Below are 16919 nucleotides of genomic sequence, written 5' to 3'. Positions count from 1 at the left end.
CATAAGCCATATGTAACGTTTTGCCTGTGGGTAAATGCACAAAAGCTACATTATTTTTAATTTGCGCAACAGGTTTCAGTTTGAGATCATAGCTGAAATATGTGGCTACATCACTCATGTTGATTTCAAGTGGACCGGTGTGGACCACTCGAAAAAATTATCTTTAAAAAAAAAATTTTCCAAAAATTTTGAAATTTCAAAAAAAAAAAAATTGGATTTTGTACCACAACTTAAGAGAATTATTACTGTTTCCATTAATATATTCAATTATCTCTTTTTTTCAATATTTGGTTAACAATCAAATGGTAATATTTATTTGCAGACATGAAAATGAAACTCTTGTATGAAGTACGATTTGCATACAATTTCATGTTTAAAGTCAAAAACCTCCAATGAAAAATTTTTTAAATTAAGTAATATTTTCAGGAAATCTGCCTTGAATATTTAAGAAAACATCTGCATTATCAAATTTTTATTTCAAAAATGTTGAAAAATTGAATTTTGTTCGGCCGCCGGACCACTGTGCGATGGCATAACAATCAGATGATTCATGAAAGGAAAAAGGAAATAGGGATGTTAGCCATATTCAATAATACAAAATATATTTTTGAATTGTTGTGTTAGCTAGAAGCTTTAGAAACATATTGCAAATCTTTCTTTGAATGTACGTTTTTCTTGAAATGCACAAGATAAGACGCCACTCACACCAACCACGAAAGTTTTGGGTGCGCGAATTATATCTAGATCCACGGGCAGTTTGAAATTGATTTGCGCAAGCTTGCAAGTGACGAGGAACAATTCAAGAATGACATAACATCTATGCTTTTCAATGGCATTTATTACAGTTTCTTCAAACATTTTTGAAAAACAAATGTAAATAAACAATCTCTATAATCTGCCTAAAATTCACAAATGAAGCTAAACCATATCAAAGTAAATGAACGACAGGAGTATTCAATTCCTAATGTCAAAAACGCTGTCAAATAGACCATTGAACTAAGAAACTTCGAAAAAGTTATTTCTAATAGCGGTCGCCCCTCGGCAGTCAATGGCAAACCTCCGAGTGTATTTCTGCCATGAAAAAGATCCTCATAATAATATCTGCCGTTCGGATAGAGTCGGCTTGAAACTGTAGGTCCCTCCATTTATGGAACAACATCAAGACGAACGCCAGGAGGAGGAGCTCGGCCAAATACCCAAAAGGGTATTGTTAAAATAACGAAAAATAAAGTAACTGTTTTCGAACGGCGACACCTATGGTACTCAATTTTCCTTGATTATTTACCAATGGCTGCAGAGATGCCACCCACATGCAGATGGCAAATTTTGAATAAAGGCAAAGCCCACATCCAAGTCTGTACTAAATTACTAGACAAACAAATTGAGAATAAACAACAACGGTGAATATGAAACATGCGTTCGAACAAAAACACAAACCACATCATACTTCAATGCAACAAGTACCAGAATAATACGTCCACATATACATAAGTAGATGATCTACTTTTTTGCGCTTAACTCCCAACCCGTAATTAAAAAGCGAGATTTCCCATACAAAATTTCTCTCCCAAAATCTGAGATTATAAAATAGTCCTAGATAATAAGGATACTTTTTGACATACAACCCTGTGTTTTCTGTGTTATCGATAATTATTATTACGAATGTAAGGAGAAACATCAAAATAAAAACTAAGTGAAATGGATGCTGGCAAAGAAAACAGGTCGGTAAACATAATTCTAATAAAATGTTTGTTAAATATTATTAATTATGGATTCATTTCACAGAAAAAAGCATGTGTCCATAAACGTTTTGTCCTCTTATTACTTATTATAAAATGTAATATAGAATTTCCCATGCGTATTGCTGCCATAATTTCATGAAACCTCAGTAAACGTCGCATATGGATTTCCCCCCAACTGTTTATTATTAGCACTCAAACGCGCAATTAAATTAGCTATCCCTTCTCCTTGTATTTTCTTCATATTAGTAATAATTAAAGAAACCAAAAACACCGAAATATTCCACCAAAATAATTTCTATGAAAAAAAGAGGTTGTCTGTAAAGTCGGTGTACTGACGATAGTTTAACGTGATAACGTCATAAGAAAATACTGATTGAATGGTTGCATTTTTCAAAAGAAAATTTTAATTTCTTTTCTACCAGTTTAATTTTAATTAACATAACATAACATAACATAACATAACATAACATAACATATCATAACATAACATAACATAACATAACATAACATAACATAACATAACATAACATAACATAACATAACATAACATAACATAACATAACATAACATAACATAACATAACATAACATAACATAACATAACATAACATAACATAACATAACATAACATAACATAACATAACATAACATAACATAACATAACATAACATAACATAACATAACATAACATAAAATAACATAACATAACATAAAATAACATAACATAACATAACATAACATAACATAACATAACATAACATAACATAACATAACATAACATAACATAACATAACATAACATAACATAACATAACATAACATAACATAACATAACATAACATAACATAACATAACATAACATAACATAACATAACATAACATAACATAACATAACATAACATAAAATAACATAACATAACATAACATAACATAACATAACATAACATAACATAACATGCTGTTCAAGCAAGGTAACGACGCATGAGCAAGATAACGACGCATTTTTTGGTGCGTGCAGTCGGCTACATAGAATTATAAGACGTTATCACGTCAAAAAATAATAATAACATTAAAACAACAGGTATTATTAACAAACTTGGTTTTATTTTAAATTCTTCAAGTAAATCAAATTAATAATAATCAATAAGAAGGCATACGCAAATACAAATACGTGAATTTATATATGTACATATGCGCATACACATACACATATACGCTCACTTAAGTAGGAGAGAGCAAGATGTCGAACGTTGCCGTTCGTTTGCTTTGTTTGCTTTGTCGTTCGTTCCGCGCTTTCGCTTGCAGTTCATTCAAGGTAACGGCAATGAGCAAGGTAACGGCAATGAGCAAGGTAACGACATATGAGCAAGGTAACACTAATGAGCAAGGTAACGACACATTTTTTCGTGCGTGCAGCCTGTTAAATCGAATTATAAGACGTTATCACGTCAAAACCTCTCAAAGCAGTATGGACAGCTGATTGTGAATTTTGCAAGTAATCTGCCATGTGTGAACGGGTCGATTTATAACGCATTATAAGAAATACCCACTTTTAAAAAATTACCCATCATTAATCGAATTTTATCGAGGCATCAATGCAATAAAATATAATGCCGTCACTAACTTTCTTAAAATATACAAATAAACCTATAATAAACAAAAAGGAAAATAAAACCCTCAATTGGAGTTGGTGTTTTAGCTCTCAAGTTGGCCAACGAAGTATTCAATCTTTCTTCAGGAACATGAAGCAACTTTAAATCACAAAACAATTAGCTGGCCAAATAAGGCTTTAACTTTTGTTCAGAGAAACATTGAAACAAATTTGTATCCAAGGAAAAAAAAATACGAATAGTCAAGATACAATTTATTACTACACAGAAGATAATCACTAGGCGTTATGTGGATCTTAGGTGTGCCGGCCATCTAAAACAAAAATCATTTGATATTGGCAACTTTTAAGTTTAAATAATGAATCAATCAGCCATAAGTGAGTACCATTCATTTTTTGTAAGAGAAATTACCTTAATTGTATTATTTACACAAAAGTTTCGTCAGCTGAAGAGCAGCTAAAGAATTTTGGTACATTCCTGGATTTTCATGATAAGAGGTTGTACCGGTTGTTGAAGGACGTAATACAAATACCGACAGTTAGAGCACCGCCTACAGCTACACCTCTCATAGTCATAAACTACTCGGCCAATCAGGAGCAGCTTCAATTGCTTCGTTTACTTGAATCAGATCGTTTACTAAACAAGACTTTGCTTACTTTCGGACATCTTTGCGCGGAAGTCGATGAGTTGGTAAACAGAGCTCAGCAAATGCAGACAAAGTTCCTATATATAGATGAGAATTTATGTGTAATGTTAGCAGATGAAGATTGGAGTGGTAGTGTCAATCTCACTAAACATACAAATGAGATTGTGCTACAAATGAGCGAGTCTATGCAATTTATATGCGACATTCAGTTTTTATTGCAACGCTGCATTGTGTTGGGTAATAATTTGCTGCATCAATGTGGTGCTTACTGCGCAGCAGAGGATAACAAAAATTTGGAGTTTCGTTTTGTGGTACCGATATTACATTATTCGTATAAATAAGTGCATGCCATTTAAATATCAGTAATAAGATTTTCCTTTTTAGGATGTGTTTGACTGCCTGGCGGACCTGCTATTACAAATTCTAATATTTAACGAGATTATATCTAGCTCAAATTTCTGCCGTTTTTGGCCGACTTACAAGAAAACTGTGGACGCAGTAGCGCACAATAAAAATTTTTTAGAGTTTTGTACTGACAACGAGTTGAATGGGTTAAAAAATTGCTTGCAGGAATTTGATTTTTTGTTTTCGGGCGATTTATTTCAAGTAAGTATGTACAAATTATTGGTTAATAGGTCTTTATTGCTCTAACGAAGAAATATCTATGTTATACATTGCAGAGTTTTCTTGATAGCACATTTGCCTTAAAAGATAAAATCGGTCCGAAGGGTATTGGTCAACTTACAAATCAATGCAATGAGTATATGAAACAATGTTTGGCCGGTATAGCCAAATACGATGCGAATGAATTTTGTGATCATAGACTACTTGTTCGTCTAAATGCTTTCTGTGTAGTTTTCCACGATTTCTGTGGCCAAGTTGAAAGTAAACATGTAAAGCATTTACTAGAGCTCAATCAGAAACATCAAGGAATTATGTTGATAGGTAATGTGGCCTGGCAACCGATCGCGTTCTTGCGGCGACACGCTACCTCATTAGTGAAGCCACATGAGCGCATTTTGCAAGATACTAAACGATTGCGCCAGCATTATTTACAAACTCGAGTGCAAACTCTTCCACGTGAAAGCCGCAATTATTGTTCGCAAGTGCTTCTTTGGACGCTGAATGTGCGAAAAGCATTAAGCACCGGCCCATTCGAATTAACTGTACATCAATTTAAGGAGCTGGCCGCATTGCTGCTGCTTGGTCTGCGTTACGCATCGCAACTAAGTTGCCTAATAAAAGGTTTGGTGAATGCACATGTAACATTAGAATCACCAATGGCCAAACCAACACTACAGTGTATTTGCAAACTTATTGAGTTGTTGAAAAGTATACAACAAGTGTTCCAACAGTACATGGATGTCATTGCAAAAGTGATACAATGTGTGATGCAGTACTTACAGTATAAAGTATTACATTTGTTGAACCTGTACAAGGTATTTGAAATGCTCGATGTATGAAGTTTTGAAAAAAAAAAAACTATTTTGTAAATATTTTTATTTTAAAGAAACGCATCACTGCTGCCAAAATGCATAATCGCAACGTTGACGCTCTGGCTGCGCTGCGCATTGCTGAGAAGTGCATGGCAGGCCCACCAACGAAAATGCGCGTATTCATAACGAAACTCGCAGTGAATGCAACTAATCTTAATAACCGCACGTTGCCTCAAGATCAGTGCGAACGTTTCCAAGTATTAATGTCCCGCATTTTGATATTGGCAGATTGTCAGAAAAATGTGGATGATTTGTGCGATACCACTTTTATTTATTGGCATCAATCAGTACTTTCGGCATATTTGAAGCAGGTGGTTGAGCGTAAATTGGACTTTAATTCATTTCAGGTGTTAATTTGTTTTTATTTCTATAATCAAACAAATAAAAATTTTTGTATTTTACAGCATATTCTGTATGCTTTTAACGATTGCGGAAAAGCTTTTGATATGTTGGAGTTGAATGAGTTGAAGTTATCAAAGTGTCTGGAACGAGCAACTTATGATAATTTACGCAGCGAAATTGTCAGCAAATTATGTGCACATATTGAAACGTTTTTGCGTTTAGAAGTGCATTCCAATTTACAGCTGGAAAAGATGAGTCCGTTTGAGCAGGGCATAGATGACTATCGCGATTTGATTAATGCTTGTCCAATTCAATTAAATGGAAATTATGTGATTTTAAAAGGTTATTGCGCTAAGGCATACGAAATATGCTTATTAAGTTTTATTTTATCTTTCGCTTCGCTAATATTTTTTTGTTTGTTTTCTATTTTAATTTTTATACATAATCTGTTTTGCTACGCGCTTTCATAACTGGTTTCTTTAATTAAAATTAGTTATAACCAATTACTTGTTGTTTTCAGATCACGTTGAAAATTATTTGAGTGCTATGTTTTATAATCTAACTACCATATCACTGCACGACTGGAAGACTTACGAAGAGATGCGTCACCTGGCCAAAACGCGTTTAAAGCTTAAACCTGTGGAAGACTATTTGCCTAATCAAACATTGGAACAGGTATAGTTAGTTAATAAGACAATAGTATCAGTCCACTTGTTTTAATTTTTTATTCCTCTATTTAATATGTAATTTCTCTAAAACTTTCTAAGGGCATTGATATTTTGGAGATAATGCGTAAAATCCATATCTTCGTCTCGAAATACGTTTACAATATGAACTCCCAAATATTCGTCGAACAAACGAGCGCCAACAAGCACTTGGACTCGATTGGCATACAGCACGTGGCCAATTCGCTACGCACACACGGCACGGGTGTCATCAACACCACCGTCAATTTTACATATCAATTTTTGCGACAAAAATTTTACACTTTCTCGCAATTTCTGTACGACGAGCAAATCAAATCGCGCCTCATGAAGGAATTACGCTCTTATGCCGAACACAAACAATCGAAAAGCTATCCCCTATACGCCTACGAACGTGCCGATGCCTTTAATAAAGATGTACGTAAGTTAGGCCTCTCCAATGATGGTCAAACATATATGGATCTTTTCCGGAAGGTGATAACGCAAGTGGGTAAGTGATTTGCAATAACGAATTTTACAGGTTGCAATTTATGTTCCAGGTCGTTGTTTTTTTGAATACATTTCAAATGAAATACAATTTTGTAATTTGTGTTTTACTGCTTGATTGGTATGACGCTTTTAAGCCTGTATGGAATGTGATGCCAGTCAAGTGACCACCTAACAACGGCGAGTTGGTTAGGGTTAAGTGCATTTTGTACGACTACTACACTGAGAGATACCCAAACATTCAACATCAATCTTTTCTGATGTATATAGACTTAATTGGCGTCCAGTCTTTACTTTTTATGTCAATGTAGACCAAATTTTAAAATCATTAGTTTACATGTTACTTTGATGCCATATAAAGAGTGGGCAAAAATATTGCAATTTTACTCAAATATCAGTTATATCTTAGACATTTTGGTATCTCTGACATCAGATACACTTTTTTTGAAAAGGGTAACCGTGAAAGTCGTCCTAAACTCTTAAGTACATTATTTTGAGAGTAATTTCTGATTATTTTGGTTATCGATATGATATCTAAAAATGTATAATACTTAAATTAAAAAAGTATTCCGTAAGGACTCAACTAGTGCAGGGTAAAATTTCATAAGAAAAACATTCTAAAAATACGCAACTAAGCAAAAAATTTTACAAGCACTGTCCCTAATCTTTATACAAATTCTCATCTTATATATAAAATAAAGTCAACTTTTTGTGTGTGTTCGCTAACCGGCCATGTCTTTGCACCGAATTAAACCAAACTTACACACATTGTTAAGTAGGTATTGAAGACGGTTTACGTATAGTTTGGATACCTATTGGTGGATAGGGCTCGAGATATAGGTCAAAACGTAGACCCGGGTAACCTTCGGATGTGTATGTACAATATGGGTATCAAATGGAAGCTGTTGGTGAATGCTTTAGTTCAGAGTATTTTTCATGCCGCTCCGTGACTAGGGTCTCGAGATAGAGACCAAAACGTGGTATTGAATAAAGAAATAAATAATATGAAAACCATATATTTTCTGTTCTAAACCATATCTATTCTATTTTAGTGTGCCCAGCGAAGCGGGCCGGGTTTGCTAGTTCTTTATATTTCCTTAATAAAGTCCTTAAGTATCTAGGGCAACTTTCCTAGTAGCCCTATAGGCAACTGAGTAACAAATATAAAGGTGGCGGAAGAGAATTAATCGGTAAACTTTTAATAGTACATAAATTACCCTTGATGATATCACATTTATTCGTACTTATGCCGCCAAGTGTTCCGTTTTTGCTGCGCTAGATATTCCATTATAGATTTTTAAAGACTTGACGATCAAACAAAATCGACCTGGACCACAAAACGTACGCGTAAATATATTCAACTACATTTGTACGTATTTCTCAGGCAATGCTATGGGTTATATCCGTTTGGTGCGCTCCGGTAGCATTCATGCCAACTACAGCGCCAGTCTTTATTTACCAAAATTCGATGAGAATTTGCAATTCATATCTGCCTGTCAGGAGCAGAACCTACACGAAGTGACTGTGGCGGCGGCTGAGAATTTCGAAGCGAATATCTGCAATTTGGTGAAGAGCTTCTCCGATAGTACTGACTACTTCAAAGTGAGTTGGAAAAAGTGTGAATATTATTGAATTTTTGCTGCTATGCCTAAAAAATTATAAATATTTGTATGTATTTCAGTTACTTGTCGAAGCATTCCATCCGTTCTTTCGTAATCCAAACAACCTTCACTTAAAAAATTTCTTTCTCATTCTGCCGGCGCTTTCTCTAAATTATGTGGAACATATGTTGCGCGTCAAAGAGAAAATCAATAAGAAAGATCGTCAGGAGGCAGTGCTCTTCGATGATGGTTTCGCCGTTGGTTTAGCATACATTTTAAAGCTATTAAATCAAATTGATGATTTTTATGCTTTGCATTGGTTCGCAACGGTGCGTGAGCGCTTCAATGCGGAGCGCCGCAAAATACAAGAAATGCTGCTCGATATTAAAAAATCGACAAACACACGAGGTGGTGCAAAAAGTAACTCAAAAGCGACACTTGCAACACAAAATAGTGAAACTGAAAAGTTGCAGCAAACACTGGCGCTGACTGAACGACGCATAAATGCATATCAAATGGAATATAATCTACTTTATTGTAATTTGTGCAGTGCGAAAATCTTTTTCCAATAATTAAAGTGATACAAAAGTATTTGTATTATTTTATTCATACGATTATATAATTTTTTTATGAATTACATTGCCAAAAATTAAAGCAAAATTATATACATTTATATATGAATAAATAGAAACTTGCATAGCAATTGACTTAGAAAGCGTAGTAGAAGTAAAGATGGTAAACAACGCAATCTTTATTTTTACTACGCTTTCGCAAAGATTTCAATGGACTTCAAGGTTTGCATGGAATAAAATGCAAGTAAGGAACCAACTAATCTTAGTTTTAAAACGCAAGTTATTACTCCAGTTAGTAACAAACACCATACATTGAAGTGCAAAACTGTGATAATACTTTCTATTTCAACGTTCTATATCTTCTCCGAAATTCAATGAATTATATAACTTTATTGTCTTGTCTTATTGGTACATATACTCCCTCCCTCCCTCAAATAGTTTGGTGACAATATAACAAAAACAAAAATATATACTACATAAATAAATATATGTATGGAAAACTTGGAATTGTTCAACTGAACAATTAAAATTTCTGAGCGTTCACTCACCATGAAACATGACAAACAACTGATCGCTTCCAAGACAGTCGGTGCTACGTTACCGAAACGACCCGGATTTATATCCGGCCAAGGACTGTCGCCCCAGCATCATTTCCCGTATGTAAGTATGGGGAATCTTTTTGCTGCTACAACAACAACAACAAATAACTGATGCTTTTAATACGCAAAAAAATTCCTAGGCAACTTAAAGAATCTGAATTCTTTCATAAGACTGATGGTGCAACTGCTGTAACTGCTGTAACAACAACAAAAGCAATACTTTAATCGTTTACCAGTATAAACACTCCTCCTGCTGTTGGAGTAACAGTCCTTGATAACGTAGGAACATACTGTCCGGGTGGTGGTCTAAAAATCTGCGATTCCCCCACAGAACTTGGTCTAGGCGACGTTGGGGTGTCTTGGAACATTGTCTCAACGCTTAATTTAAAAATCCTGTTGGTTTATTTTGTGCATGTGATTTTATATAGACGAATCTCTAAAAAAGCCTAATGGAAATGTGAAAGGTGTAGATCTGGTTACAATTAAGACCGTCTTTCGTAACATAACTCGTAACTTGTTTTCTTTCGCATTGGAACCATTTTTCGAATTTCTATGTTCTTACAATTTGAGACATCTGTAAAATAGGTTTTTGTGTATACATATTTTTTTTTGGTAAATTTACATAGACATATGATAACCATACATACGCACATATATAGATACTATAAATATATAAGATGTAATAAAATTTAAAATATAATATATGCAGTGTTGCGTGCAATTAATAAAGTACATTTTGCTTAGAAGTAGATACATACCATACATAAAAAATGTTAAGTCTTTATATAAGAGTTGCAATAGTTAGTCAATGGAAGAAAAGTTTCAGTGCTATAACTCTATTGCGAAAACAATAGTTTTACAATATGTAGATGCATTTAATGGCGAGATGAAGAAATCTGGAAAGAAATGTTATCTTTTCTATATTTAATTTTCTTTAGGTGGTTTCCATATTTCCTTATGCAGAAGGAAGGAAACCAATTAATAATTCTCTATTTATCACATGTTTCCCGAGAATCTTTCATCTTCTCCTAACATATGCAATAAATGCAAAAATTGTAAATGTTTAATAATAATTATTAAAAAAGTGTTAAATTTGTTCAATTGTTTCAAAAACATACTATACTATGTAATTATGTAATCATGCCTTTTGGCATTTGTTCGTTGGGTACGTTGGTTCGTTAAAGGACACTTGCTAACAAACATACAACAAAAAGTGTTTGCACTCGTATCAAGTTAGCTTTTCATAAAACAACATTTGTTTTATCAATTCTTTCAACTTTTTAAAACCCCACAACAACCGTGTGCTCATTAGCAGCATTTGTGGCGGTGTGTTTAACGTCTATATGCACAAGCAGCGAGGCCAGTTCGAGCTCCTCACTGAATTTATTGCGCAGCGTTATGCTACGATAGCCTGTTCGTATGCAATTCAATGGGTAACATGCTTGCGCTATGAAATGCGTCTCTGCAAACATATCTTCGTCTTGTACCTCGAAACGTAGCAGCGCAAAATGTGGATTGCGTACGGCAAACTCACATTTTTCATTCCACACTGGGTTGAAACCGTTCTCGCTACCCTTTGTGCGGTGTTTAATGCCCGTATCAAAACTAGCGCCACATATCTCTACAGTGACTAGCGGGTTGTTGGATTTGCCACCGCGGAACAAATGGCGTCCGGCTATGATACGTATTGTTATAAAGCGCTCCTCTAATGAGGTGATGGCTAGTGGGTTATTTGGATCGAAGCCTTCAACTTGCATAAACTTCGGTTTCAACAGATAACCGCAATTCCCATTGTCTCGAAATTTTGACTGGTTAAGCTGCATTGCCTTGTCACCGGTCTGGTAATTGAGCGCAATCATTTGTGAGCCCACATTCCAAAATGGTACCGGATTGAAGTTGGACGAATCCAAGCGTTGACCCTTCGGATATACACGGCTGATCTGGTTGCGATGGTATTGCAAAAAGAGCATACTGTTCTGTTGCAAGAACTGTTTCTCGGCTTTAGTTTCGGGAAAGCTGGACATTTCGTAGAATACCCAGGAATGTTCACGAAATGGCACACTTCGAAAGTAAATAATCAAATCGGACATTTCTTTGGCCACCCGTGCCGAACGCTCCTTTTTACGACGCTCTGTTGCCAGTTGATTGGCGATTTGTGCACCCTCCTGTATGGCTTTTATCCATTCATAAGCCAATTCTTGATTATCAAAGCCGATGATGAAGGAATTTTGCATGGTGGGTGTTTGAATTTGTAACTGGAATAATATGCCTGGTTCATTTGATTCGGAAAGGTGCACAATTGCACCATGAATGTCAATGGAATCGGTGCGTGAGATATTTTCGCTGTTATTTTCGTCACTAAAGGAATTGTAATCATCGCCAGCAGAGTCAATCACCTATGGGAGAAATAAGAATAATTCAATTTTCTAATAGCAAAAAATATATAGGTATTTAGTTAATTAAATGTTCATGCTGCCCTTAATATATCGATTCAATAAACATTAATGTGAATATTCTTTCTTTCTCTAAGCCTGCTATGAAAATTTTTATTTACCTTTACGTAGTTAGCCGGGAAGTGGCGCTGAACCATACCTCCATAATCGCCGCGCCACCACATCGACGTATTCCTGTGAACATTCATAATAATCGCATGCTTTGGAAATGACAATTCATCCGGTTTATTAGCTTTGTAACTGTAGAGTGCTTTACATGTCACACGGTCATCCAGACTGGGATCCATATAACTGGAGGCATCGCTGAAGTCACTGCCGTTTTGATGCTCCAACGATGCCTGACAAGCGAGCAGTTTTTGGCGCAACAATTCCTGAGACACTGGGTACAATAGCTTAACGTTTCGATATAGTGGATTGCGTATGTAATAATTGACTAACGAAACAAGCGATTCAAATTGAATAGTATCCACGACATAGAGGCGACCCTCTTGCATGATGCGACAATGCTTGATTTTGCGATTAATTGTAAATGATATGACAAAAGCATTGGTGCTTTGGACTGATGGGCGCACAAGAAATGAGCCCACATCCAGTTTAATAAGCACTTGCTCCGCTTGCTCTTTGGTTGTATTTGGGTGAAACCATTCTTGTGTTTCGTGTTTTTTCGGTTGTGGTACAGGTTCCTTTAACGTGATTGAGAATTCGGAGCTGCGTAACATATTCTTCCGATAGTAAACAATAAGCGAGTAAAGCGAATCGAACACGAAATTATCGACTAGATAAAATTTAGTTGCGCCGTTTTCATGTTTCAACTTAATACGACAGTGATTCGGGCGATTTCGTCGCCAAAATGACAAACTGTAATCACCAACAAAGGTGGCTGACTCGCGCACTAGAAATGTTCCATCACCAAGATGCTTGTAGGCCTCCAAAAGTTGATCAGCCTCTTGCCGACCACCTAAAGTCATATGTTTTTAATTTTATTTAATATTTAAATATGCTTTGTTTGGTTTTCATACCTTCCAGTTTCCCATGGAACCAGTTTTCACCGAAGTGCAGCTCGTCATTCACAAAATTATCTTTCGATTTGGGTATTATTGTTGACGATGAACCCTGCGACAAGGCGTTGTCATCATCATCTCCACCACCAGTATTGTTTTCATCAGAATGCGACGAATAAATTAATTGCTGCTGTGTTAAGACAAAATGATAGAGGTTCCAAGCTTTGTCCACTGGATCTTTAAAGAACAACATTCCCTCTTTGAGGAAATTGCGCACATTTTCATTGTCATCACCATTTCCACCACTAATGGATGATCTACTTCCATTATTCGACGAGATACCAGAGCCACCACCTACTATACTGGGTCCACCAGGGCATCCATCTTCATATTCCGGCAGTTTTTTGTGCTTAAGTATAATTTTTCGACGTAACTGGTGTGGTGATGGAAGTTGTACTTCAGCGCGATCACAACGCTGGGTCAGCAGCATGTCACCGAAGACCTTCAAATTTGGTAGATTAGTAAATTAAATAAAAATTGTCCTCTCTTTTAAGATATTACCTCAATTAGTGCCTGTGCCATATTACGCTGCTGCTCCAAAGAACAGTTTTGCTCAATTGATAAAATCACTGGATACTCGGAGGTTACGAAAGCATGTTCTTTTATCGTTTTGATTACATCTTTAAATTTAATTTTGGAAGTCATTGTGTGCCCGTGAAAAATGTATGGCAGATTATCTGCCCCATTCCAACAATCCAGCTCAATGCAACGACATCCCATGCGCAATGCACGCGCATACGCTTCACATGACGATTCACTGGAAAATTGATCACCAGTGAGATAAGTGTTGTGCGAAGATGCAATCCAATATGCAGACATAGGTTGCTTCATGTCCATGTAAATACGATCACAATTGCGATCCCAGAGGTCGTTTTGCTTTGAGAAGAGGTAATCTAGAAACTCGCTTAAAGTAAAATAAGGCTCCTGCACATCACGTTCAACATCTTGCAAGAAGTCGCGTATGAAGTTTGAAACCGAGGCATCATCTCGTCCCATTATCTCATGTTGCTCTTGCACCAAAAAATTTTGGAATTCTCGCAATGTAACTGTTTCGTCATTCTTTGAGTATGGAAATGCGCCAGGAGTGCTGTAAAACATTTCTTCCAGAAAATTATTTGGCAAAAGCAGTTTTCGATACAATCGGGAAAAATCATCAAAACGTAAATCATTTTTACGTCTTACATCATCTTCAGAAAAATATTCCATCAACTTGCTGGTAGTCATTTTGCAGCTAATACTAGCCAAAAACGATTTAAAATCTTTTACTGTCACTTGACCACCATCTTTCGAAGACTGCACACTCGAATTCTCTATGGCATAATACTCTCGACGAAGCCAACGTTCTACTTGCAGTGGATAGGGTGCTGTCACCGTGTCCTGTACCATATAACGAAGACCACGTACCCAATGGTCTGCTTCCTGCTCGGAGAGTGCCACAACGGAAAAAGTTTTTAATTTAAATGAACTGCCATGCAATACTACAAAGCACTTTGCCGGCTCAAAACGTTTCGTATCTTCAGCGCAATTGCGAAATTCTTTCGAACACTTTCCAACTCGAATCTCTCGTATTTCCCGTAATTCTAGTGATCCTTCATAGTCGGTGCGGGTATCTGCCATAACGGATGACCACAGAAGTTGCCGTGTTTCGCGTACCAACAATAGACGCCGCTGCTCTGGACGATGCTTAGAGTAGAGCTTGGTAATAATTGTGCCACGTTCAAGCATACAAATTGTTTGCTCCATCTCACCCAATGTAGGCACACTCATAGTGCTAAAACAATTCAACATGTTTTCTACAATATTCAAAGTGTATATATTCAGGAAAGAGAATGCTGAAAAGGTATTGTTTGCTGGTCAATCACTTGTTTGCTAGGCTTATCTATTTTTGTAACTTCCTGTTGCTTTTTGGAGTGTTTTTCTTGCTGCACATAAGGTCTCTCTCTCTCCTGTTATTGCACTCCAGTAAGTTTTATGGTAATTGGAATTTCTATACCATATTTCATGTTTGTCCAACCACTCAATTCAATTTGCACACACAGTTTCTTCACATAAAAAGGTATCTCACAAATGGTATTAATATAAAATTGTATCACATAAATTACTATTTGTGAAATTAAGGCACTTGATGAGGAAAGTTTCCTTTGATGTTTGTTTGGTTGGCCGCATTGCCAGAAGTGAATGTTGAGCAGGGTTGTTTAAAAAATATCGGTATATCGAAACATCGATATATATATCTAAAAATCGATATTTGTAAGCGTAACCGAAAAAAACTGTGAGAATGTACTAATAAAAGGATATAAAAAGGAGGTAATTATACAGAAGAGCGGCCCTTCAGAAAATCAATATTTTTGTAAAATTTTTTCAATGATATCAATAAAATGTATTGTAAAAGAGTGTTTAAGATCGGGGGAACTATACTTTTATGTAGGATTTACTGTTAATATGAATATCAAATCCGGCGGGCGACACAACAAGAATTACCGCTTGAACATTATATAAGTGTTTTGAAATGTTGTCCAACTCCGGCTACGCAATCCACAGTATTTTTGCGTAAAACTCCTTTTCGCGTGGGCGGCCTTCGGCCGCGCTTCAAAAAAATAACCCTCATCAGTCCAACTCCGGCTACGCAATCCACAGTATTTTTGCGTAGAACTGCTTTTCGCGTGGGCGGCCTTCGGCCGCGCTTCAAAAAAATAACCCTCATCAGTCCAACTCCGGCTACGCAATCCACAGTATTTTTGCGTAGAACTCCTTTTCGCGTGGGCGGCCTTCGGCCGCGCTTCAAAAAAATAACCCTCATCAGTCCAACTCCGGCTACGCAATCCACAGTATTTTTGCGTAGAACTCCTTTTCGCGTGGGCGGCCTTCGGCCGCGCTTCAAAAAAATAACCCTCATCAGTCCAACTCCGGCTACGCAATCCACAATATTTTTGCGTAGAACTCCTTAAACACTCTTTTACAATACATTTTATTGATATCATTGAAAAAATTTTACAAAAATATTGATTTTCTGAAGGGCCGCCGGATTTGATATTCATATTAACAGTAAATCCTACATAAAAGTATAGTTCCCCCGATCTTAAACACTCTTTTACAATACATTTTATTGATATCATTGAAAAAATTTTACAAAAATATTGATTTTCTGAAGGGCCGCTCTTCTGTATAATTACCAAAAAGGATAATGAACCTAAGACCCTAAGACCCTCATGTCTAAGGGCAAGAGATCGCCCCACGTTTGATGGGGAAACGTAAACCGAACCAAGGCGTATCTAGGGTTTGCAGCCCCGGGATCCCGAAATCCCGGGATCCCGGTGTTTTTTCAAATCCCGAAATCCCGGGATTGAAATAACTAAACCCGGGATATAATTTTTATCTGAATTATATTTTGAAATTTTTTTCTCATCAAAATTTTCTAAGAATTTAATTCTCAGAAAATGTATTTTTTTTTTATGAAATATGTACGTAGAATTTTTTGTTTTGGAAACGGAATGACACCGCGCCGTTCCGCGCCGCCATTCCGTAAATTTCTGTTAAAGAAAACACTCAATCACAACAATACAGTAAAATAAAAGGAACGGCACGGCGCGGTATCATTCTGTTTTCAGC

The 16919-nt window shown here is 36.1% G+C and overlaps 2 protein-coding genes across 2 annotated transcripts; one reads left to right on the top strand and one right to left on the bottom strand.

The window, feature by feature from the left end:
* Positions 1-3368: 3368 nt before the first annotated feature.
* LOC129236819 (WASH complex subunit 4) lies at positions 3369-9328 on the top strand. Its single transcript, XM_054871063.1, has 10 exons — positions 3369-3727; positions 3787-4307; positions 4381-4602; positions 4677-5435; positions 5507-5839; positions 5897-6176; positions 6355-6509; positions 6602-7028; positions 8409-8626; positions 8706-9328. The coding sequence occupies exons 1-10, from the start codon at positions 3709-3711 to the stop codon at positions 9195-9197; spliced, it is 3426 nt and encodes a 1141-aa protein (XP_054727038.1). The 5' UTR covers positions 3369-3708; the 3' UTR covers positions 9198-9328.
* Positions 9263-15464, bottom strand: LOC129236818 (1-phosphatidylinositol 4,5-bisphosphate phosphodiesterase gamma-1). The gene is made up of 4 exons (XM_054871062.1): positions 13812-15464; positions 13269-13752; positions 12351-13207; positions 9263-12192 (listed from the first exon to the last, which is right to left on the bottom strand). The coding sequence occupies exons 1-4, from the start codon at positions 15096-15098 to the stop codon at positions 11077-11079; spliced, it is 3744 nt and encodes a 1247-aa protein (XP_054727037.1). The 5' UTR covers positions 15099-15464; the 3' UTR covers positions 9263-11076.
* Positions 15465-16919: the final 1455 nt, after the last annotated feature.

Source organism: Anastrepha obliqua, chromosome 2 (assembly GCF_027943255.1).
Source record: "Anastrepha obliqua isolate idAnaObli1 chromosome 2, idAnaObli1_1.0, whole genome shotgun sequence".
In the NCBI taxonomy this organism is placed as follows: Eukaryota; Metazoa; Arthropoda; class Insecta; order Diptera; family Tephritidae; genus Anastrepha; species Anastrepha obliqua.
The sequence above is the reverse complement of the archived record's forward strand: the minus strand, read 5'-3'. Positions and strand labels throughout refer to the sequence as shown.